The 24,925-nt window shown below is 38.0% G+C and overlaps 2 protein-coding genes across 2 annotated transcripts; both read right to left on the reverse strand.

Moving 5' to 3' along the window:
- Positions 1-2,760: 2,760 nt before the first annotated feature.
- LOC135672009 (uncharacterized) lies at positions 2,761-3,423 on the reverse strand. Its single transcript, XM_065180466.1, has one exon. It carries the CDS (start codon positions 3,421-3,423, stop codon positions 2,761-2,763), a length of 663 nt encoding a protein of 220 aa, XP_065036538.1.
- A 9,464-nt stretch (positions 3,424-12,887) lies between these two features.
- Positions 12,888-15,612, reverse strand: LOC135642139 (putative kinase-like protein TMKL1). Its single transcript, XM_065158029.1, has 2 exons — positions 13,792-15,612; positions 12,888-13,708 (listed from the first exon to the last, which is right to left on the reverse strand). Exons 1-2 carry the CDS (start codon positions 15,206-15,208, stop codon positions 13,068-13,070), a joined length of 2,058 nt encoding a protein of 685 aa, XP_065014101.1. The 5' UTR covers positions 15,209-15,612; the 3' UTR covers positions 12,888-13,067.
- Positions 15,613-24,925: the final 9,313 nt, after the last annotated feature.

Below are 24,925 nucleotides of genomic sequence, written 5' to 3' on the forward strand. Positions count from 1 at the left end.
AAGGACAGAATTCATTGTCTGAAATGAAGTGGCAATTAATTCTTCTAATCCCAAAGGTCAGAAAGATGAAATGAATAGTCTGTGGGAAAAGGGAACAAAAATTAAGGGATCAAGAACAGCATCACATTCTCCAACAACAACAAGATGTAGGTACGAGGTGTGTCTGTATAGACATTTGCGAACACATCAACACAAACGCAAACCATGGGTAATGGTTTTTAGCAGCAGCTGCTGCTTGATTCCAGCTTCAAATCACAGAAATGGTGTTTTTGGGGGTTGAATTTGTTGTCGAACTTAATGCAAGAGGAGTCGGCACGATCGCTCAGGATCCGAAAGGTGTGGCGGCAGAACTGGGTTAGGTCGGGAAGATGTGAGGGATTTCCGACTTCGACTCATTTGAAGCGTAAGTTAGGTCTCCGGTAGTATTTTTTCCTCCCTTTGTCCATGAGGAGGGGATTAATGATCCATGGTACCTCGCGAGGTCGATCCATGCTTGTCGGGTGGCTTGGGTCGACCTGTATGGCTCTACGCCATGCGACGTCACATTGTGTCATTGCGGATGGTTCGAGGTAGAGCAGTGCCACCTTGTACAGATCCGGGTGACATAGGTATGACTCCCGTCACCCTCAATTCCGAAGTGCTTTGTCAGCGCACGTGCGCCATGTCGGCCATGAGGTGGTTGTCGCCCTTTGCCACACTAGCTATGCCAAAATATACCATATCATAAGTAAACCATGTGGGTGTGATAAAAAGAAGACGGATTTAGGTCATTTCTTCTTGTAGGGTCTGATCATGTGAAAAAATTATGATCGAAAAATAGTATATGCGAAGGATGAGATAAAAAAAAAAGTTAATTATATATTAACTCTATAATTAATTATCTTTCGTATCTTGATTCCTATATTTTTAAAAATTATTAAGATTCTTATATTTATAAAAATAAAATATTTAATTTGTTTATCTTCATGCCATCGATTCTTTGTTGATCTGCCTCACTTCAGTTTACCATTGAACACATACGATATTTTTATCAGCAAAATTAATAATGTGAGAAGAAACATGATTAAATATTTTATTTTTATAAATATAAAAATTCAAATTAATTTTTTGAAAATAGATACTAAAGGTACTAAAGGATAGCATGTAATTAGCCTAGAATAAAGATTTAGTATCTAATGTAATTAGCCTAGAATAAACATGATGTCTTTTGCTACAAAATAACTGCAAAGCTAGAGAGGAGGAATAATGGATATTAGCCTCATTGCTTTAACATATGAAAAGCGAAAATGTTGACATTCCAAAAAATTTTGTTCGATAAAATTTTATGCTCTCAATGTTTAGTAAATATATGTCTAAAAAAATTGTCAAATAAGGTTTCCAACTCTTATAAATTCTTGATGCCCAAGTATAGATAAAAATCTTAAATCAATTTATTGTAATTATTTATAGTAGTCTTAGTTATATGATTGACTTTCATGGTATATAATAAAAGAGATGACATATGGTCCATAAATTTCTAAGGAAAACCCTTTAAGATTCTAAAAAGAAAGGTTTTATAGATAGTAACCCTAAGCCTAAAATATTTCAAGTTTTTACTTGAAAGGACTACCAAGTGTAATTTATGATTACCTTAAAGTCTTTTGATGCCAATATTTCAATAATTTGAAGAATAAATTGATAAAGATCTAAAAAATACTTGATGAGTTCACTAATGAATCCTAAATTTCGAGGATGCCATATATCTTAGTTGGTAAATTTTTTGACTATTTATCGTAAAGTCTTACATTCGAATCTTAACTTAATTCATCATTTATTCTTTATAAAAATAAAAATTTAATTTTCACTTATTAAATCTTAGTAGTATGTTATCTAAAAAATATTTTATTCCTATTTGAATTGTAATTATAATTTTATTTTTAATTTTATCATTAGAGTCAAATTAATTCTCTGACATCCTAAAAACTTTTTATATTCATATTTTAAATTACATAAAAAAAATTATAGAATCCTAAAACAAAGAAATTTTGTGAGGATAGGGGGTTGTCCATGGATCCACTTATATGATTAAATTCATGTTTATTCCTATTTTTATCCACCAACAAAATAGAGGACTGTAGAATTTTGAAAACAATAATCTTGTAAGTGATATAAACAAATCAAAATTGAAGTTGCCAATAACACTATATATAGTTCATCTTCTTATATCTCACTTTCATTTTCTATCATTTCATATATTGTGGAAGATTTTTTTCCTCAAAAAATATTTGGAGAAGGGAAAAAAAATTCATGTGATGTCAATTTAAATAATTCAGACCAATTAAATAGCCTGTTTACAAGCTTTAAGTTCTTATTCTCAGATGGACCTTTCAAGAAAGCCATAAGTATTCATTAAATCCTAACTTAAGATAATGTTCAACCAATATTTTTATTCTATTTATGAGGAAGATAAATCAAATTCATATAACAAAGAACAAGTTATGATTCTTTCACTCACACAACAAATAAGAGACAGAGGGGAGAGTGATTGATCGAGAGATGGTGAGTATGGTCAAGAAGAAGAGCCCTACTATATATATCTTTCACTCTACACAAGTATAATTTCTCCACACAAAAACGTCTCTATATATTCTCAAAGGACATATAAACTATTCTTGTAGTATGTAAGATGACTGATTCAACATGTTATTATCCAACACATATAGTTCCATGATAGCAAGAATGAAGACAAACAAATTGCTGCTACAGTAATACTTGTTGTCATCACAGACGTAGTGTCAGGTCTATCTCCTCCTGGTTTGCATTGGTATCGTTTGCAGCCGCACCGGCATGTGGCTTAAGTGATAGGGTTGGGTTTGTGGATGTTGATGGCCTTGACATGGTTGCTGTCGGTGGTCGTGCCCTCAGATAACCTGCAAAACCGGGGGTGTAGCTTCCTTGCCAGTACGCATGCCGCCGGAGCTCCTCCTCTCTTCGCGCAAGTCCAGCGTAATAGGGAGAAGCAAATCTGGGGAGGTGCCTTTGATCGAACCTCGATGTTGAGAAACCACTGCCGTTGTTGTTGAAGCTGTGAGGCAAATGATAAGGATGGTAGCGATGAGAATGTCTCGGGATGTGGTGGTATGGCGGATAGGCTGACGGCCGGAAATGGTGTCTGGCTGCGTGCATGAACGAGTGGTTGGCGTGCAAGAACGGGATGGATGAAGGCGGAGGCATCGGCGCTGCTGCTTGCATGCCGTAGATCTCAGCCTCGTGCTCGGCTCTTGTCTTGGCGTCCCGCTCCCGCCGGTGGCCATTCTGGTGGCCGCCCAACGCTTGCGAGCTAGTGAAGGTGCGGTCGCAGTACTGGCACTTGAAGGTCCGCTCTTCCTCCACTTTCTTCTCCGGTTGCTGCACCGATTCATCGCTCGTTTCTTCCTCGCCCATTCTTGATCTGTGAAGGAGTCCAAAGACAGTCACGGCGAGTTATGGGGCCGCAATCAAGGACAGAAGAAGATGAAGAGAGCTACGCCTGTGGTGACGTAAAACAATGCAATTTGTGACTGAACAATTGGTCTCCTTTTATACCAGTGGGCGAGAGATTAAAAGGGATATGTTTCAACCCCTCAAACATGTCTAGATTACAAGGTTTTGCACCGATAGGAGGAGATCGATAGACATTATTTATGACAATAAAGACAACATTGTTTCCTTAAACATCGCATTCATCCCCTCCCACTCTTCGTTAGTTCTCTTATTAACGCTTGGCTTATATAAACATCACAAATTAGCTTTGGAGATCATGTAATTAATTTTAGTGGCAACATTGCCACAAAGAGAATAAAAGACTAGACGGTGGTTCTTGCAATTGGGACTCAATCCTCTGGCGCAAGGCATTAAACACATAACTGTTCAGTGATGCCAACATGAATCAAATCTGCAATTGTATGAAAAATAATTGGTTTAATTACTTGACTCACTTACTTGATTAGATTCCTAAAAATCTAATTGTGGCAAGTATTAGATCATTTTCCAGGGTGGTGATTTGTATATGCCATTCCACCTAATTATGCCATGTTTATAATCTTACTTGCTCTTGTACACATACACATCCAAGTCATTGAATTGAGAGCATCCTCACACAGACATCATTTTAAGGGGACCTGTAAAGGAAACTTACAAAGCTCAAATTCAAAGTCAGCTTGCCAAGGAATATGTAGATGTGAAATCAAATCAAAGAGATGCCTAATGAAGTTGGTGCCTTTGGCATGTACTTAATTGTGAAAGAAAATATTTGTTTCGGGTCGAAGAAATCGACTCTCTTTATTATATTTTTATAGAACATAAGGCAAAAAATTTTGGGATCATAAGGTTGATTTACACATCACCAGTGGAACTAATCAGATGAAGAAAACACAATGGATGATACAGATAGCCACAATTCTTTGTGATGCTTAATCATTTAAACTTGATGCAATTTGAGTTTGGTTTTCATCCTCCCATCCATGGTGATACATAGACTCCACAAATGAAAGCTAAATAGAAAGATGATATTTTTGGGATACTCCTTGAACAAATCCATCTTGTGGTGAAAAAAATGTTATGGTGTTATATGAAATATTTGGAAAATTCCCATGTAGAACAACACTTCCATATTTCTTTCGATTTATAAGCCATTATTATCGAGACATTGTTGCATGGACATTTAGGGCTCAGCAACAACACTTTGCTTTGACATCATGCATCCAAGACTTTCACAATTTGTTCTCTACTATTAGGGACAAGTAATTGGGAAACTTTCTGTGCCTCGTAGTTTTATTAGGTATAGCATTTCTTTGACGATCGAAGGAAACTAAATTAATGTTCTTGTTCTTATTTTGATTGAATATTATCATGTATATTTTTTTCTAAGACCAAGGAAGAGTCAACCAAGTCCAAGTCCAAGTCCGGTTGGTTAATTCTTTCTTCCTAACTTTTATCACCTTAAAATATAGATTTTATTTTCTTGTTAAGCAAATCAAAGTCTCATTTATTCTTTTTTTTAATGACTTAAAATCCTTATTTTTTTTAAATATTTGTTGTGATATTTGTTTTACCATGAAATTTTTAATTCTTATATTCATTTGCTAAGTAAAACTGATCAAAGTGCCTTATGTATGTTTGAACATACATATCAAAAGAGCTTTTGTTCTCTCAAAATGGAAGACAATAATTATCAATAAATGACACAACAAACTCAAATGAAGATACTAAAAATATGCACTTTTCAAGTTCACGAAAGAAATTAATTGGCTAACCAAATGGGTCATGTTGTCAACCCACGCTTCCGATTTTGATCAAGAATGATATATCGTGAGATATTGCTCAGTCGATATCACGAATCGCGGATGTCACTCGTTATGATCGCACTATAAAATTTGATAGGAAAATTCAATCCAAGTAAGAACTTGCTAAAAAAGATCTATAATTTTTCCGAAGAAGCAAAAAATACATTTTTTTTCATTAGGAAGCATATGCTTGATAAAGGATACCCCTTGAGCTTCTATAATCATAGCAAACACAGTCCAACCAAAATATACTTTCTCAAATAGTTAACGCACTCTCATTGAGAGAAATAAGAGCGACGGTAGAAATTAGAAAAACACATAAAAAGACTCTAAAACGTAATCAATTATGAGTAATATAAACATAGATTGTGCCTCTACTTCACTGCTTTCTCATAATAAGTTTATTTGGGTGCTGGGGGTTATTAGCAAAACAAATTGATCAGACCAAATGAGTTCTTTGATTTTAACAAGGGGCATTTTTTACCACCACATGCGCATGGCTTCATAAGTTGCGTGTGACTTCGTTCGTCATCCACAACATCATCTATGACATCGCCCGATGAACACGGCCTCGTCCATCATCTTCAATTTCGTTCGTATCTGCAACATCACCTGATGACCCATCCACTGGAAACGATGTTGTCCGTCGTTCGCCGCACATAGCTATGCATCCATCCGAAACATTGTCTATGACATTTTTTGACGACTATGGCCTCATCCAGGCGTGCGGCTTAGTCCCTCATGTGCGACATCGTCAGTCATCCATGATACGATCTTTGTTGTCGATACACTCATCTTAAAGTATACAACTTATCTAATGTGATCTAACAAACATATCTTGTTATGGTCAATAAGTTATTACTAGGTAAACTTATAAGAAATAAGACTACTATATGAAAATTTAATATCATAATTAAATCAACTATCATATATTTAAGACAGAAGATACATACCTTTTATATACGATAATCAATAGGATACCTTAGATGATACTTTAAATGTTGTGAAGTAATATATCGTGATACAACACAATCTGTGACATAAATTTGTAAAGCAAAACTCTCATTGTCATCTCTTCCTATTTTAAGGACTAGTTGGGACATCTTAAGAGGTGAGAAGAATTCTTTATGATGATGATATGATCCGTAGAAGATCCTACTTATACATAAATGAGAGCATAAAGTAGTGTAATTAGGAGAGTCCCTCCCATCAAGGTCATCTTCTAAAGAATTTTATTATAATTAAAATATATTTCTATTGATCAATAATTATAATAGAATCCAATCAAAACTATAATATATCTTAATTAAATAGAATCATATAATCTAACAAAACTATATAACGCATTTAACACAACCTTCTCGGTACACGTCTCCATGTGTTTGCTTGCACTTAACGTGCCCTAACCAGACAATGTGTGCAGCCACACCTAACACAACCTTAGCGATCAATGCATCTCCCAGCTCTCGACATGCATTGACTAGGAAAAACATGCAATATGCTTGATGCGACATTCATAACTAATTTGTCTTCCTCTCACTCGATGCGTCTAAACTTGTGTTTCCTTACTCAATAGGGTCTTCGTGGTTAATGCATCTCTTTGCAGTCGATACAACCTTCACAATCAATATATCTCCCTATGCTCAACACACCCAATGTTGCCTTCTCAGCTAACATGCCTACTCATGCTTGACATGCCCTAATACAACAAGGTGTGAGATGCAACCAATACAGCTTTCATGGACAATGCATTTACTTGCACACAATGCACCGTCATGACCAAGCATGCCCATGCACCCTAATTGAACAAAGTGTAAGATGCACCATAATATAGCATTGACGACATACATGTCTCCTCACGCTCTACATGCCCTTAACAGATAAAGTGTGCAACATGTGCAATCTGACCCTCGCAACCAATGTATCTTTGATATCCAATACATTTATCTCAAACAAGAACTTATAGAGCAATTCCTTTGGTAAATTTTAGTATAGACTACAATTATCGAGTTCCCAAGACTTATATTATACTTTGATAACATATAAGTCTTGTACAAACATAATGGAAACAAATGATATGATCAATATTTTGGATCAATTGACACTCGACATATAGAGCTTAGTTGGTCAAATACACCATGTAATTCCCTAAAAACCCTAAATTTAGGTTAATTTCAAATTAATAGGAAATTAAGAATATTCCATCTCAAATAGAATATTTTATCCTTTTTTAACTAGACTTGATGATAAGTTGAGTTAAAGAGAATTTTTAAACCTAAATAAATACTTTTAAGTTAGAAAATAAATAAAATAAAATTAATTAAATATGAACGTTAAAATTTTATTATTAAAGGTTCAAGACTCTATCTCTCACTCCTTAGTGTTCTTCATAATATTGATAGCCCTCGATCCTAATAGAAAGGAGTGGGATATTATCGGAGAAATAAATTTTGTAACACTCCTAGTTTAATAATAAATTTATAATTTTATTTTAATATTATAGATAGATAGTCTGTTTTAGGATCAGTAATAAATTTTCTAAAATTTTCTATAAATTGTTTCAAGTTTTAGAATGCAATACATGAAATATAGGATTATTAATTATTTAAAAACCCAAATATTATTATAAATCTGATCATACTATTTGATCTAATTTACCACTAATTTTTTAAGTTTGTATCTGGAATTTTCATGATTTATTGAATTTTTAGCTCAGATTTATTAGTTATTTATTATTTTAATTCATGAAAAATAGTTTTTTAGGAATTTACAAATCACGTTTACGTTTTCATTAAATTATTATTCATGTCTGGAATTTAGATCTCTTATTTATTAGATTTATTCTGAAATTTTAGAACTCCATGTGAAAAATAAAAAGAAAAAGGAAAAATCAAAATTTAAATTGATCTGACTCAGGTCAGATCTGAGTCAGACCAGTCGTCGGGCTTGATCAGGCCCAGCCAGCCGACCGCCTGCAGACAGGCTTGATCCGGGTGCAAACCTGGTTCGACTCAGGTCTATCGGGCTGACAGGCCCAGGCCACCGCAGCCTATCAGGCCTAAGGCTTGGCAGGCTGGGACCGTCCAGGCCCACCACTCGTCGATTGGCCAGCGGCCCAGCATGTGAGTTCAATGGGCTGATCCACGATCGGCCCATCACTGTATTGATCCGGTCCAACCTGATTTCAGGCCTGCGATGGTTTGGATTAGTTATGAGTTGGACCGATAACCTTATTTTATGAGTTTGAGCTCAATTGACCGTTAAATTGAATTGGAATCGAATTAGTTGATCGATTTTGATCGGTTCAGAGTGATTCTAAACTGATTTAGACTGGTATAAGCTTGTTTGACCTAACTTAAACTAAACCAAGTCCAAGTTAGATCAATTTATGATAATTCCATACTAGTAATGATAAGTTGGTTCAGTAAGGTCTTGAATCACTCTGTTTTCTGATGTTAATAGATCATTTAAGAGTTTTAAGTTATTGAGATCGATTTATGAATTCAATTATTATTGCCCAATAAATAAGTGATTATCATTTAGCGAGTAGCATTCATTAGATCCAATCCGATCCTTTTAGTATGATTTGTTATTATTAATGGATGTAGATCAATCCTACGACTAATATAAGAAATGAGATTAATATGATAAGTAAATCTATATGATTCTTATATATAGATTCAGTATGCTCAAAGATAATTCTCTTCGGGGATTAATGAGCTATCAAACATAACAACTACATCGTTCCTCCATTTATTGTTGGGACGAATATGTCCTCGCTTTGACAGATAATGACAATACTCTATTTACTTCGTTTGTTCGAAGTGTAATATTGATTCACTTGGTATACTATTTACTGTCGAAAGTATGTTGTAGTATATTATGAGATCTAATATGAGACTTGATATTAATATCTTTATAGTTGTGTTATCAAGGCTTATCTTCATATTTATGACTATATATTTTTGGTACTGATTATAACTAAGTGATATTTATATATTAAATATTACTAAATTTATTATATGATATATTAAAAATATTATTACATATTTTAAGAGAATGTTTGGGAGGCTCTTACTCGCTACCATTAGATAGAGCTACAAGGAGGCAATTAGTTTCCATTATGATTTGATTTATTTAATGTTAGATTTTATAATTTTTAAAAATATTTAAAATTTATTTTAAATAAGTTTATTTAATTAACGTATATTGCTTTGAATTGTCCTGTCGAAAATATGCCATGCACATGTTAAATAAAAAAATTTTGACTACAATATATGACACATTAAATTAGAAGGAAAGAATATTTTTTAAAATATTTCTTATTTGTAAATATTCATTTGGTTACTCTACAAATAGAAGAGGTCTATATAATCGAGGATTAAAATAAATCTTTTCAACTTCGGACTCGCTAACCATATCGGGCATTTATCTAGCGCTAGTTTAACATGCGACATGAGAAAAACTTACCTTGAGGGATTTGTCATGAAGCATCAAATAATATTTAAGAAATCCATTTCTAAATCCATCAATCAATTAAATAACCTTGAGAGATTTGTGGCATGAGACATTAAATTCATTGGTCATATTTAATAAATATTTTTGGATATGATAGAAAATATATAATCAACTAGTCATCCCTAATCATATCAATGTCACGTATGGCTCATAGAAAGATAAAGGTCCTGGAAGCCTAGCACCCTCCCACCCACATGGATAGGAGTTCAAAAGATAGCTCAGGTTAGTTACTGAGTTGTTGAACTTCCTCCCTTGTAGAATATTTATATAAATATTCACGAAAGTTTAAAGGATAGCTCGGGTCGATTATGAACTATTTACAAATTGCCTTCCATATAGAATATTTATAGAAATATTTTTAAAATTCCAAGAGCAACTCGAGTCAATTACGAACAGCCTCCCTCATGGAATATTCATTAGAATATTCTCGAAAGTCTAAGGGACAGCTTGGGTCGGTTACGAATAGCCTCCCTTGTAGAATCTTTATGAAATATTTTTTTTCTCCTCAAGTTTAGTATAAAAACGCACCCTTAACTCTTGATTAGGATAGAGGTGCCTTAGTACTGACTTAAGTATCGGAGGGATTACTCGGGAAGCTCCTCCTGACCTTAGTATGTGTGTAGGTAACGAGTCTAGAGAAACCATGCTCTATTCCGAATGACTCCTCGCATACGGATGAGGGTCAAGTTGTGCAAATGAAGACGTCAATGATATTTTTTCTTGATAGGATATATGAATAATTTTTATAATGATATCAGAATTTTATATTATAGACCTAAATTAACTATTATGAATCATATCATATTAAGAATTTAGCATGTGTACCCTCATCTAAATAAATACAATTGCTACACTCCTAATACTAAAACCTCACAATTGAGAAGAACTCTCGCAAGAGGAGAGAGACATCCTGACCTGAGTTGCAAAAGCTATACACTAGATGACCTAAGGATCAACTTATCTTTTGGAATCGAAGCCGAAAAGAAAGCTTCCCAAAATTAGGACTCGAGAAGTTGAATGAGCCTCACTAAATAAACTAAGGGAGGTTTATAGACAAAGGATGACATCTCTCCTCCCAAGATTTGTGCAAGTGTCCTTTCAAAATCATATAGATCATATCAAAGGAACACTTCCTCATTATTACTAAGATATCATTTAAGGAAAAAATCTCTCTCCCATCCATTCTGAAGAAGATATGGGGAAATCTCCCTCTCCTCTACTGTCAGGGTATTGATCGAGGAGGATATGAGAAAATCTCCCTCTCTCTTTCGATGCTAAAGCACCCGAGACTTCCTCGAGCGTCTCTCTCTCTGTCTCTCTCTTTTTCATTATTGAAATGCTAATTGAGGAGGATGTAAAGAATATATGCTTAGCCCTACTTGTCGGAATCAAACCCTTGATCATGTGGTGTCGATCAGGGAAAGCAATCTTCCGCCCTCTCACGATGAAGCCACTCTCCATGATTGAATCAAAGTGTCCACGTGAGATTGCTCCGACAAGATGCGCGAGTCAAAAAAATCGAACCAATGAAAAAAGAAACCTACTACTGTGAAAGATTAGGCTAAAGGGTACATGAGTCAAAGAAAATCTGACTCACAAGTCGAGAAAACCTGACCCGCATAAAAAGAAACCTGTTATAGAAGATTAAGCCAAAGGGTGTCCGAAGCACACGTGTCAAGGAAAATCTGACTTGCGCCAAGTAAAACTTGGTACAATGGAAGTACAAGGTGAAGTATACCTAAGGTGCGTGAGTCAAGAAAACTCAACTCATAAAAGAAACTCACTATAGTAAAAGATCAAGCCAAAGGGTGCCCGAGACGCATGAGTCAAGAAAAATCTAACTTGCACTAAGTAAAACCCACTATGATAGAAGCACATGACAAAGTAAGCCTAAGATAAGTGAGTTAGAAAATCCTAATCCGTAGATTATATAAAAATATAATCTACCATGATGGAGATGTAAAGCCTATTATCTCTGAGGTGCCTAATTCGAAAAAAACTTGATCCGTCGAAAGAAATTCTAGATGCTCTTATACCCCAAAAAAGAAAAAAAACCAAACATGCTTCGAACTCCAAAAGCTACAAAGCACACCTTGATAAATGATAAAAAAAATATAATCAACTAGCCATCACTTGCTATGTCAATACTGCATAAGGCCCATAGGAAGATAAAGGCCTAAGAAACCCAACACCCACTTGCCCATATAGATAGGAGTCCAAAAGACAACTTAAGTCAGTTATCGAGTTGCTTAGCTACCTCCGATTCAGAATATTTGTAAGAATATTTTTTAATATTTGCAAGAATACTCTCGAATATTTGTAAAAGACGTCCAAGGTGCATAAGTCGAGAAAAATCTAACTCATGTTAAGTACAATCTATCACGACGAAGATGCAAGGCCTGATATCTCTGATAAGCCTAATTCAAAAAAAACTTGATTGATTGACGAAAATCCTAAATGCTCCCATAAAAATAAAAATAAAATCAAACAATGTGCTTCGAACTCCAAAACTTCAAACTATACATTTGGGATAAGACAAATGATAGGAAATATATAATCAGCTAGCCATCACTTGTCATGTCAATGCTACATAAGTCCTATAGGAAGATAAAGGCATAGAAAGCCCACTTGCCCATATAGATAGGAGTCCAAAAGATAGCTCAGGTCAGTTATCAAACTGCTTAGCTACCTCTCATGTAGAATATTCTTGAAAGTTTAAGGACAGTTCGAGTCAATTATGTTTCCCTTATGAAATATTCATAGAAATATTCATGAAAGTTTAAGAACATCAATTATATTTCTCTTATGAAATATTCATAAAAGTCTAAGAGACAAATTGGGTAGATTATAAATAGCCTCTTTGAAATATTCGTAAGAATATTTTTGAAAGTTCAAAAATAACTTCTTAACAATAATTTTTGAAAGTTCAAAAGTAACTCGAGTTGGTTAGGGAAGTAGTCTGTCAATACTAACGAGGAACTAGCTCCTTGTTCAGTAATTAGTACGAGAGACTCATTGATATTTTTTTCCTGATAAATAATTTTTTATAATGAGATTAGAACTTTATATTAAAGATCCAAATTAACTATTAGGAACCATAACGGATTAATAATTTTGCATGCCTACCCTCATCTAAATAAACACAGTTGCTACACTGCCAAGCTAAAACACCATGGTCTCTTACACCGTATCAAAATCCTGCCTTTGGAAGGACAACCAGAAGAGCTCAAATGACTTGGATTGGCCTCAGAATGGTGTCCCGCTCTCGCTCCTATCCGTGGGACTGTAGAGAGCAGACCTGTTCCGGGGCCGGTTCTCCTCGAGCTGCTTCACCACCTCATTCATGTCCGGCCTCACCGACGCCACCGGAGCGCAACACCCCATCGCCAGCCTCAACGCCTGCACCAACCCCTCCTCTGTTGGGCTCCTCACCCCCTTCAAGACCTCCGCGTCGAATACCTCCATCGTTGCCTCCTCCAGCACCGCCACCTTCACCAGTGACGGGAGATCCACCCCGCCGCCGTCCCTCCCGGTCCCCTTTCCGGGCTTCTTGCCTATCAGGATCTCCAGCAGAAGTATCCCAAAGGCGTACACATCCGTCCTTGCATTGCATTTCTTCATCTTCTGCAGCTCCGGCGCCTTGTAGCCGTCCGATCTCGCGGCGGACACCACCTCGTCGGCCACGGCAGGAACCATCAGCTTCTCCAGCCCGAACTCGATGAGCCTCGGCACAAAGAACTCGTCCACCAGCACGTTCTTCGACCGCACGTTTCCATGGGTTATGGGCGTCTCCAGACCGGCGTGGAGGTGCGCGAGTCCCCTTGCCACACCGAGCGCTATCTTGTGCCGGCGGGTCCAGTTCAACAGCGGCTTTCCCCCTCGAGAGTCTGCAGAACACAAAGTTGTGAGCTTTAGATGTCATTGGATCGGAAAGAAGGTAATTCTTGGATATCTTCGGCAATGGACAGACAGTGAAGGAGGTCATGAAGGGTTCTATTGCGGTGGTAGTCGTAGATGAGCAGCTTCTCGCCTCGCTTCCCTTGGTAGAAAGCTCTCAGCGCCGACAAGTACTCGTGCCGAACTCGCCCGAGTTGCCGGATAACCGGCACGCACTCAGCTTGATCCTTGCAGCTGCCTTCTCTCAGCAGCCGTAGAGAAATGTGTCCTCCGTCGACCAGCCTCGCCTTGTACACAGCCCCGTAGCTCATCTTCTCCATCACTTGCCCGGTGGCGTTCAGCACGTCCTCAAGCGTCAGATGCTCACCGCCCTGAAACACCATCAGCTTCCCATCCCCGCCGTCGGTCCCGTCCTCCTCGAACACCAAGCCCTCCTCTCCGTTCGCCTTCCTTCCCATGTTCCTCCTCTTCCTCGCCTGTACCAAAACAAAGGACACCGACGCAAGGACCACTGCCCCAGCTAGCGAACCAATCACGATTCCGGCGATGGATCTGGAAGTCAGACCGGAAGTTGAGCCGCATTTCCCCACCGTCGATGGACCGCAGATCACCAGATTGTTCCCCTGGAACGCCTCCGCCGTGAACCTGGACTTCCGGAAGGACTCTGGCAATGGCCCGGTGAAGTTGTTGTACGAAAGATTCAATCTTTCTATTTTACTGAGCCCAGCGAGCGAGCCCGGGACAGAGCCGAAGAAGCTATTGCTGCTGAGGTCGAGTTCCACCAGCTCACGGAACTCGGCGATGAACTTAGGAAAGGGCCCTTGGAATCGGTTGTTGCCCAAGTCGAGAATTTTAAGCTTGTCGCAATTCGTACTAGGCTCAGCAGGGTCGGGAACGGCGCCGGAGAGCTTGTTTCCGTGGAGGCGGAGCGAGACGAGGCGGTCGCAGAGGTTCCAGATGGACGGCGGGAGGGCGCCTTCGAGGATGTTGCCAGCGACGTCAAGGTCGGCGAGGGCGGGGGCGTTGCCGAGCTCGAGGGGAATGGGGCCGATCAGGGAGTTGACACCGAGGTAAAGGGACTCGAGGTAGGAGAACTGGCCAAGCTCCGGCGGGAGAGAGCCAGCGAGGGCGGCAGCAGGTAGGCGGATGGAGAGGAGGTGGAGGGAGGGGTCGGAGGAAAGACTGAGGTTGGAGCGGACGGCCGGGTCGTCCTCGCACCGGAGTGCGGTGGCGGCGCCTCCAGCAGACCAGCGTAGACCGCGCCATAGGCAAAGGGGGAGGGAGGCATTCCAAGAGGAGAGCTCGGCGTTGGCGGCAGAGCCTTGGAGGGCGGGCTTTATTTTGTCGAGGAGGAGGATAACGTCGGCTGCGATCGGCTCTGAGGAAGAAAAGGAGAAGAACACAGACAGGCAGACAAAGAAGAAGATGGATGAGGATGCCAGAGTAGGAAACAGAGGAAAAGGAGCAACTTTTGAAGCCAAAGGAGGCATTTTGGGACGCAAAGAGGAGAGGAGAAGTGCAAACAGAGTAGATGTAGCAGAAGGATTGGTCTTGCAGAAGAGAGTGGCTGTATGTTCTTCTTAGAAAGGGGGAAGGAGAGACGACATGTGAGGAACAGAGGAAGCGAGTGGAAGACGCGGGTTTCAGAGGCAGGGTTCCTGCGGCAACCCTCCTCTCATCTCAGGCTTTGGTGGACTGCTTTGGGTCCCCTCTTCTCTGCAGCAACCCTCCTCTTATCATCCTATGTTCTCCTCTTCCATGAAGCAAAACTTCCCAATGCAGTGAAACCAATTCATGTTGTCTCCACAACGCCAGAAATTGACCTCTGTGTTCTTTCTTCCTCATAAAAGCATAACACATGAGGGGAAGCAATCTAATGACAGAAGATGAGAGATTAGTGAGCAGTAGTAAGATTAAAGGAGAAACAAATGGCGACAAATACAGTCAAATTTAGTTTCCCAACATCATTTTCTTGAGAAGAACAAAAGTGATATGGAAAGCCCATCTCATGGCATGTGACTGTTCCTTCAGAAAGAACAGGAGGGTATCGACAAGCTTTTCCGGGCACAGCACCGAGAATTGAGGCACGAGATTATTATTTCACATCATTCATGACATGACATGAGGTGAACAATGGGAGGAGTCATCTCTCCCACCCAAAACGAAGAACAACACTTCTGCTTTGTGCCTGCAACCTTTCTTCGCGGGCACCCAATGCGTGAACAGTAGCATTGGACGGGGGAAGATACAATTACTGAGCAATTACGCGCAGCTATGAAGCACATAGAACGAGAAAGAACACAAGATAGTGTGCATAGTTGATGTGTTTAATTACCCACAAATATTGCTGCTGTGATAAAGAACAGTTGAGTTAATGTGCAAGGCGACAAGGAGTCATCAACAAAGAGCTAGAAAACAAGCAAACTGAGATCCATACAGATACATTCATTATTAGATGTCCATCCATACAATATATTTTATGCTGGAAAGTGTAATTAATAACACATGATATTGGGACCTTAAAACATCCATAGCAACCAAAGTAAGATCAAATAGAACCAAATAATATTAATTGCAATCCCCCCAAAATCACTAAATTTAGAATAATTCTAAAATTAATTAAGAATTATGAATATATTTCATCTTAAACAGAATATTTATTTTTTTAATTGGATTTTATGATAGGATGATTAAAAAGGAGTTTTAAACTTAAATCAACTCATTTTAAGTTAGGAAATAGATAAAATTTAATTGAAAAAAATTATGTTGAAAAGATTAGTAGGTTATGAATAATTAATAAAAAAATTAAATCGTACAAAAAAGAAGTCAACACGAGACGATTTTTCCAGAAATCCCAAAAAATTACTAAATATAGCAAAAACAGATAATAACATAGAATTATAAAATTACCCCTGTTGACCAATTTTTTACTAGTGTTGACCAGAGTCGATCACAGTTGACCACAGCAACGGTCAACTTCCTCTTCTCTGCGGTTGTTGCCAAGAGCACAGTGGCCGACCGGCGGAGTCTCGCCGGAGAAGAAGCTTCAACGTCGAGTAATTCTTGGTTGGATTTGGGTTGGAGCAGTGGGAGATCTTTCTCACGTCTTCCTCCCTACTTCTCCTCTCTTCTTCTCACCTTTCCTTCTCCCCATCGCTTGCCCTGCTGTTGTTCCCAGAAGCTCCATTTATAGGAGCGAGGGAAGGTGGAGTGCTCGCTTCCCGCGATCGGAGAGGTGCGGCTGCGGTGGGCGACTGCAGCGAGTAGCACGCGAGCGGCTACGGCCTACGGAGGGCAACTACGGTGAAGCGGCGCGGGTAGCGGTGGGAGCCGTACAATGAGGAACGCAGCATGAAACTTCCCCTCGTGCGGGCGGCAGCTCAAGCACAAGCAGCGAACGCTGCGATGATGAAGATACTTGGGTGCCACTGAATGTAGTCAACATCCTGCTATGACTCGATCATTCAAACGTCTTTCTCCCTACTTCTCTATTCTTCTCACTTTTCCTTCTCTCTATCGCTTACCCTGCTCTGGTTCTCCAAAGTTCCATTTACAGGAGAAAGGGAAGGTGGAGAAGGGCTCGGTGCTCACGAGCGAAGAGGTGCAGTTGTATGTGGGCGATTGTCGCGAGCAACACGCGAGTGGCTGCGGCGAGCGACGGGCGATGGCGGTGAAGTTGTGCGGGTGAAGGACTAGCCAAGTCGATGACCTGCAGCACCTTATTCACCCGGGTGGGGTCAAGGTGAGTGGTCGGCTTAGTGGGTAGACTCATATGCGCCGTGGCTCGATAGGTTCGACGTACGATCGACGTGGGTTAAGCATTGATTCGACTCGAACTCAGTACAGGATCGACGTGGGTGTAGCAGCGATTCGGGCTCGACTCTGTCCAACAAACCATAATTGAGCTGACGGCACAACCCATTCAGGTGTGGCCCCTTTGTGGCCTTCCGACTACGGCTCAGCGTACAGCCAGCCCAATCGTCGTCCTTGTCGAGTCCCTGTTCATGTGCATTGTGTGTGTGTGAGTCTTAGTGGGCTGGATGAGAACTTGACCCGATACCTATACACTGACTGAGCCCGAATCCAAGGCTATAAGACCCGAATCAGTTGGCTCGCAGCATTAAAGTTTTTACAATTCCGTATTCAGGCTTTGGTTCGTTCAGTAACTCTCTTTTAACATGTTTTATCAATTGACCCTTAAATTAGATCTAACTATATCCGATCTAAATCAATTTAGGATAATTCTAGACAAGTCTTATAAAGATTGTAGGATGGGTCAATGAGGTTCTAATTGAATTCAGTTCAATTCGAATAAATTGGATTGATTCAATTAGGGTTCAAGCTAGTTAAGGATTAATTAAGGTATGATTATGAATATTAATGATGTTAATATATCATTTATGAGTTTTAAGTTATTAATAGATCATTTATGAGTTTTAACTCTGTTTTAACATGTTTTATGTGTTTGAGCCCAATTAACCTGAATCTAAATTGAATCGGTTTTGATGATGATTGTAAATTAATCTAAACTAGTTTTTGATTCAAATTAGACGAAACTATGTCCAAACTAAATTAATTTAGGATTATTCTAGACTAGTCTTATAAGGATTGTCGGATGGGTCAATCAAGTTCTGGTTGAATTCAATCCGTATTCTTGTGATCACATTTGGATTCCAATTCACTAAAAGAGACTTAGAGGCCTTACCTATCAATTCAATATTTAAGTAACTTATGCCATGAGTTTTTTTTACGGATGGATTCATTTTGAGGTTATTTATCAAGTTTGATAAAATTCATAATTGATTCTTCGTCATCCTAAAAAGAGAAGAAATAACCTATCATAATCTCTCCCAGACTCTAAAAATATTATTTTATATCAAGTGTTTTAATAGTAGGAAGCATTTAGTGACTAGCGAGGGTAAATAAATTAGGAAAAAACTAATGATGGGTGAAATATGTAGCATATAAGGCTTTATAAATTAAGAAAAACAAAGATAATTACAAGTTTCTTCAACTTCGTTCTAAGATTCACATTTTCCAATGGTTGCACCAACCTATGGGAACTTATTAAGATAGAAACATCAATTAGAAAGAAGGTGTTGATCGATTGAGAAAAGATTTATGTTACCAAGGTGTGAATATATCTTGATTAAGTACGAAAGAATATTTGTATAGTATGAATATAATGTGAATATCATAAGAACAGTGCGAAAATATTTTCTTTGCATTAGGCAACACATCATTTAAATCTTATATATACGAGAGGTGAGATTGTATTCTCTCCATTATAGGCTATTAATTTTAGAGCCTATTTTATTATAACCATTAATCTTAGAGCTAGCATGGAAAGAAGTTCGTTGGGTGATCTTATTTAATATTTATCTTACAAATATTAGTGATGGTTGTACCACCTGAAATGATACGAAATGGATGATATATACTAGTTTGAACGATCTGATCTATATCTATAATAATAATTAAACGTGAGCTCGCACGTATAACATTATCGTTATTGTTACTATCGCTGCTTCACCGTTATTATTGTTGGTATCATTATTTCATGACGTTACAACTGCAACACTGCTATTATTGTCACTGCATTCCATTTTCTTCCAAAAACACTCTTTATCTCTTTTTCTCCGCCATCACTTTTCCTTCTCCTCTATCACTTCTTCCACCACTAGTATTTCTACCTCAATTGTTTTTTCCTCTTATCTCTCTTTTACTTCCTTTTCGAAATATCATGCATATCGACATATGATACATCAGTTGTGATCGATATGTACCGATTCGATAGATTATCAAAATAGGTCGGATACCAAAACCGATGATCCTTGCCAAGTATTACTGGATTGAGAATGAACACATCATTTAAAGTGTGATCATAGTGTGAATAGATAAATGATATATTAGGCAACATATCATTTAAATTTAATACACGTGTCTATTTATACCCAAGTAAAAATCAATAAGAATCTCTTGCGAGTTATCTCTTCTTCTTCTTCCGGGAGGCCTTTCATTCTCCTAAGCCAAGAAGAAATGCCACAAGCAAAGACAGAAACCATCATTGATAGCCCTGATTGTTTATTTCTCTCAATAGATCTCTCGACAAAGATTAGCGAAGAGCTTCCCATCCCACACCGTGTTTGCTTTGAAGCTACATGCAGGGGTTGGAGTTTTGCAGTCTTGCCCATGGTCGTCCCCTCTCCACGTCTCCTCCTACCTGGCGAGGATGGTGAGCAGAGTGGGTCTTGCGCATTCTTTATCTCCAACGTATGGTCATTCCTTCACCTACTACCCACTCCGTGAGGTTCCTGGCAGGCGTTGTGTTGGATCTCGAACAGGTCGGACTGCTTCACCTTCTCCCCACTTACTGACACCTTCTTACCGTTCGATGTGTTGGCTCTCACGCTGGTTGGCTTGCAGTCAAAGATGTACACCTCCATATTAGCCTCCTTAATCCGCTAACAATGACTCAAGTTCACCTTCCCTACTTCACCACCCTCCCAAAATGGAGGTGGTGGTAACCCAAAGCACTTCCCTAACCGAGGGCCTTATTTTCTCACTCTTGATCAATTTCATGATTGCTAGATTCAGGAGGTCACTTTTTTATAAAATTAATTTAAATAGTAATAAAAATGAAATTTTAGATTAAGATATGAGTTATTAGTTTTTTTTATACATAGATGAGGATAAGAAGGTTTATTAGGTTATGATTGATTTTTTTTCTTATTTAAAAAATTATATTTATCCTTTTGATTAATATAAATACGTGCTTTTGGATGAGTCGAAGGAGTTGTAGATTAATATAAATTATATTTTTTTCTATTATCTTCTCTCTTTTTTTCTAATTTTTTAAGAAAATCAACAAGCGTGGTATCAAATCTAAGAAGAGCTCTATTTTTCAATCTTTAAAGGTAAAAAATTAATCCTGGACTATTAAAATGAGCTTTGTTTATTTCATAAGGATTATGAAATTTGGTATTTGACAGTTTTGTTGAGTATGATATGTAAAATCTCAATATTACTAATGATTAAAAAGATCAAATGAATGAAAATATGTATAAAGATGTAAGAGCTCTCTATATATTATAATAAGTAATAGATGAGTCCATATTTTCTCGAATTATGTTGGCATCAATATTAACATAAGCTTAAAAAATATTAAAATGTGCTTGGAGGTACAAACAAGGTAAAAACTTCAAATCTTTTGTTGTGAATTTAAAACTCTTCTGATGAAAGATTTTGAATCAATCATTGATTTTTTTTAAAAAGTTTATTTTATTGTGAATCAAACGAGGTTTTATAGTAAAATCTTAAAATATCAAATAGTAGTAGAAAAGGTTTTATGAAGTTTTTTTTTCTAAATTTGATATGATTTTTACTATTATAGAAGAAGTTAAATGTACAAATACATTATCTATTGATAAATTAATGGGTTAGGTTTTAATTTATGAATAAAAAGTAAACAGATCTTTAAATTAATGGATGATCCCAGAGGTAAGAGATAAGGTCGATCAAATAAAAATCAAAAGACCTCGAATGAAGATAACAAAGAATTCCTCTTTGTTTTCATTATAAAAATAGACATATTGAAAAAGATTATTAGTAAAAAACAAAATCAAAATACTTTGCTCTCATTATAAAAATATGGTAATCTTCTTTACATTTCCATTGTGTATGGATTCTTGTTTAGCTAAACAACATTTTTCAGGGGTAATAAATTTTTATTGTTCTCTTATTCAATGCAATAGAATATTTCGAAGATGACTTTGTTTTTCAATCATAGAATATTTAAGATTGGTTTTCTTCATCACACAATGGAACCATCTTTAGCAACTTTTGCATGGATAGATACGAATGAGTGCTGAGTAGGATAAAGAAGATCGTTCAATTATTAAGAAAAAGTTAAGTAGGACAAACAAACTGTTCTATTCTCAAATACAAAACATTAGATATGAAGAACATCTACACACTCTTTCTTTCCTTTTTCTCTTGAACTAACTACATGAAGAAGAATGGGGGATATGTTCTTTTCTTGAACTGTTCTTGAACCAAACATAAAAATAATAAGAAAGAAGAGAACCACAGGGATTGAACTCTGTTAGAAAAATAGAACTGTATAATGTGTATACTAACTTTAATTTTTCTCTCTTCAACCACAAAAAAAAAAAAAATGATTGAACTCTGTTAGAAAAACAAAAAAACCAAGACGTCGGGAAAAAATAAAATAAAATCGAAAGAGTTCTTTAAGAGAATCATCGAAAAATAAAATAAAAGAGTCTCTTTTCAGGCTTTTCCTATTATAACACAAGCTTGTGTTTGCAGATCCCATAAAAACATGTCTCAAAGACTATATAGAACATGAATGGAAAAGATAAGAAGAAATGGAAGTGCTTTCAGGCCAAAGACTCTCATTGGAAAGAAAACAAAGGGAAAACAATAAAAAGAAAAGAAGAAGCTACCATTGAACTGTAGTACTTTAGATCTGTAACGCAGTTCCACCTAAAAGCTCAATCCCCTCTCGTGCCAGTGCAGTGCAGGTCATAAGATAAGGAGAGCAGTGAAGGGAAGTGGAAGAATAAAATGACACGTCCACATGCAAGGGACAAAAACCCTCCCATCTTCCCAAAGGCACTTTAAAGGTGTGCAATGGTGGCCTCTACTTACTCACATGGTGACCAACTCCACTAGAGAAACAACCATCATCCATCATTGATCACATTGCGCACTTTTTGTCTTGCGATATATTTTCTCTCATCATGGATGTCTCACCTTGTCGAGCAAGCTAAGGGTCTATGTGCTGCAGCTAAAGTAAATAAAGACGATGTCTCTGTGGATTTAGTATCACTGTCAATCACACATTAGAAAAGAACCTTCTTCTTCATGACTGTCATGTGGCACTCCAGTGTGGAGCAATGGGGTGGTTTCACAACCTAAACAAGGTTGTCATGCTTACATGATGTAAGAAAAACAGCATCACTTGGCATTTGTCTCATGAGCTTTAGGAGTCGGATGAAGCCAGTGGGAGCTGTGATCATGCATTTGTTTAAGAGGAAAGGCCAAGTCTTGAGCTAAGTTCAACCTAGTTAGGTCATGAGGACATGAAGTGAACTGATGTGTATTATATCTTGAACCTGCTTATTGATTGTTTTCATGATCCTACTGCTAAATGGCCTGTGTTTTTTGGTCCGTAAGGAAGAAGACGACTACTGTTGCCTTCCCCGAGTAAGAAATATTTTCCTACTTGATGATTCATATTGACTTGAAGCAATCTCTCACCTCTCAGGCCCACATTACATCTGAAATCATCTTGCTATTTGTCTCTACCATAAAACAGTTTGAACCTATGGACTATGATTGATGTGACTGAATGATAGCCGTGCACCTTTACATATCAGCCATGCGAGAAAATGACATGCTTTGACCAGTACACCAAACAGCCTGAAATTGCATTGATCCATGAATACTGACTTTTAGGTCACCCACACATGAACAAAACCCTGTCAGTTCACCATGTAATCATTGTAAGCCATGGAGAAAAGGCACCATGAAATCAAAAGACAAGTGAAGACTTGTGCACACTGATGCATGAGAAAGACAAAGCTACCAAATAATAGTGTCCTTCACATGTGCTGCACTTTTCTTCAGAAGCTTTGAGTGTGCTTTGAGCGCTGTCCCACTGATGATGCTGGTTATTTAAATTATAAGAGATCACCTCAGATCCAAGAGAATGGAGACATGGTGGATGCCATGCCCTCTTCTTCAGTTTTCCAGCGAGAAGAAATCTTCCTTTTCTCTTTTTGACTTGTTATTGGAGCTCTTTGCCAGACCACAAAGATGATGGAAGTACTGCCAAAAATGATAATTATGTGTTAATCAAAGATTAGTGTGGCTAATGCATGCAATAATTTGAAGATTGGATCTATTGACTGTGCTTTACAACTGCTTAAGTGCTACTTGTGTTGATCAGTGCTTTCCTTCACATGAGCATCATCTTCCATTCACAGTGCAGCAGCATCTTGTACTTTTGTTCTTTTAGTTCCATGATTACCACTAAATCACTTCTCTTTACAAGATGATCAACAAAGGAAAGAGAATACCACCAGGACATGCATTGACTCTTGTACAGCACAGCACTATGGAATGTCCTCTTTCCAATCCCCCAACTTCTTCTTGTATCCAAACCTGTCATGCCCAATGTAAGAGATTACTTGTGCTTTGTTCAATGCACCTTCTCCATCTCAATTATCTTCTCCGAGTCTTCAAAATGTCATCGATTCGCCATACAATTTTTGCATTCGATCATCAACTAAGTCACGAATCCTTGTTCTCATAATCTTCACAAGGCCATGATGCGGACGTCGGGCCTAACAATACCACAAATCACGGCTTCGACGTACGAGATTGCCACTCCCACGTACGTGCCATCAAATCATTGGTGGCAACACCGACAACCCTCGCATTGCTATCAATGTTTCGTCTTACCTTCGAGTCAATTTAGTACACGTGGACATGATGGGTTCATATATCGTATTATAACCGGAAAATTGATCGAATCTTTTTGTGATAATAAGAAAAGATTGTGGTAATTTGTCGATGATGAAATAATGCAATTACATCAGGGTCATGTTATGTTGGTTCATAGTCTAGAGAATTGGTTCTTCCCCATTTTTCTGGTCAGATAATCTTGTTATGTTATGATGTACGTGTCACTCATCGAAATCGTTAATTATACAGAAGAAGTCTTGTAGCAGGAAACAAGCAGGGGAGATCAGTACAAGAAAAAGAGTATTAAAAATGGCCGCTTTTAAGGGGAGGAGAAGAAACGCATGCATGCTTAGCACAAGACTGAAGCTTTGAGAAGTAGTAGTGTTCACGCTTCTTCTGCTCCAGTTTTTAATTGAGCTTGCTTGACACATATGTCTTCAGTCTCTCTCTCTTCCTTTGACCCATGGCAGCAGAAACACAGGCTTACAGTCAATGGTGAGTACTAAGACCACTGTTCTTCCTCAATCCCTAGTCTTCTTATCTTAAAGAAAAGGTTGCCCTCGGTCGAGCAGAAGTCAAAACACACAGGAAAAATAGCTCCCACAAGTTTCGGTCAAAACACTCACTCCCGAGTTACTGACCATTTCAGGCCGCACAAGTCCTTGTGTCGGGACAACACGCAGCCTGTTCCTTTGACTGCTACAGTCACCCTAACT

Source organism: Musa acuminata, chromosome BXJ1-4 (genome assembly GCF_036884655.1).
Source record: "Musa acuminata AAA Group cultivar baxijiao chromosome BXJ1-4, Cavendish_Baxijiao_AAA, whole genome shotgun sequence".
Classification (NCBI taxonomy): domain Eukaryota; kingdom Viridiplantae; phylum Streptophyta; class Magnoliopsida; order Zingiberales; family Musaceae; genus Musa; species Musa acuminata.

Excerpts from the sequence above, each read along its gene's own strand:
- LOC135672009 (XM_065180466.1), bottom strand. The coding sequence starts at position 3,423 with ATGGGCGAGGAAGAAACGAGCGATGAATCGGTGCAGCAACCGGAGAAG.
- LOC135642139 (XM_065158029.1), bottom strand. The coding sequence starts at position 15,208 with ATGCCTCCTTTGGCTTCAAAAGTTGCTCCTTTTCCTCTGTTTCCTACT. Across the intron at positions 13,709-13,791 it reads CCTTCATGACCTCCTTCACT|ACTCTCGAGGGGGAAAGCCG; the intron begins GTCTGTCCATTG and ends TGTGTTCTGCAG.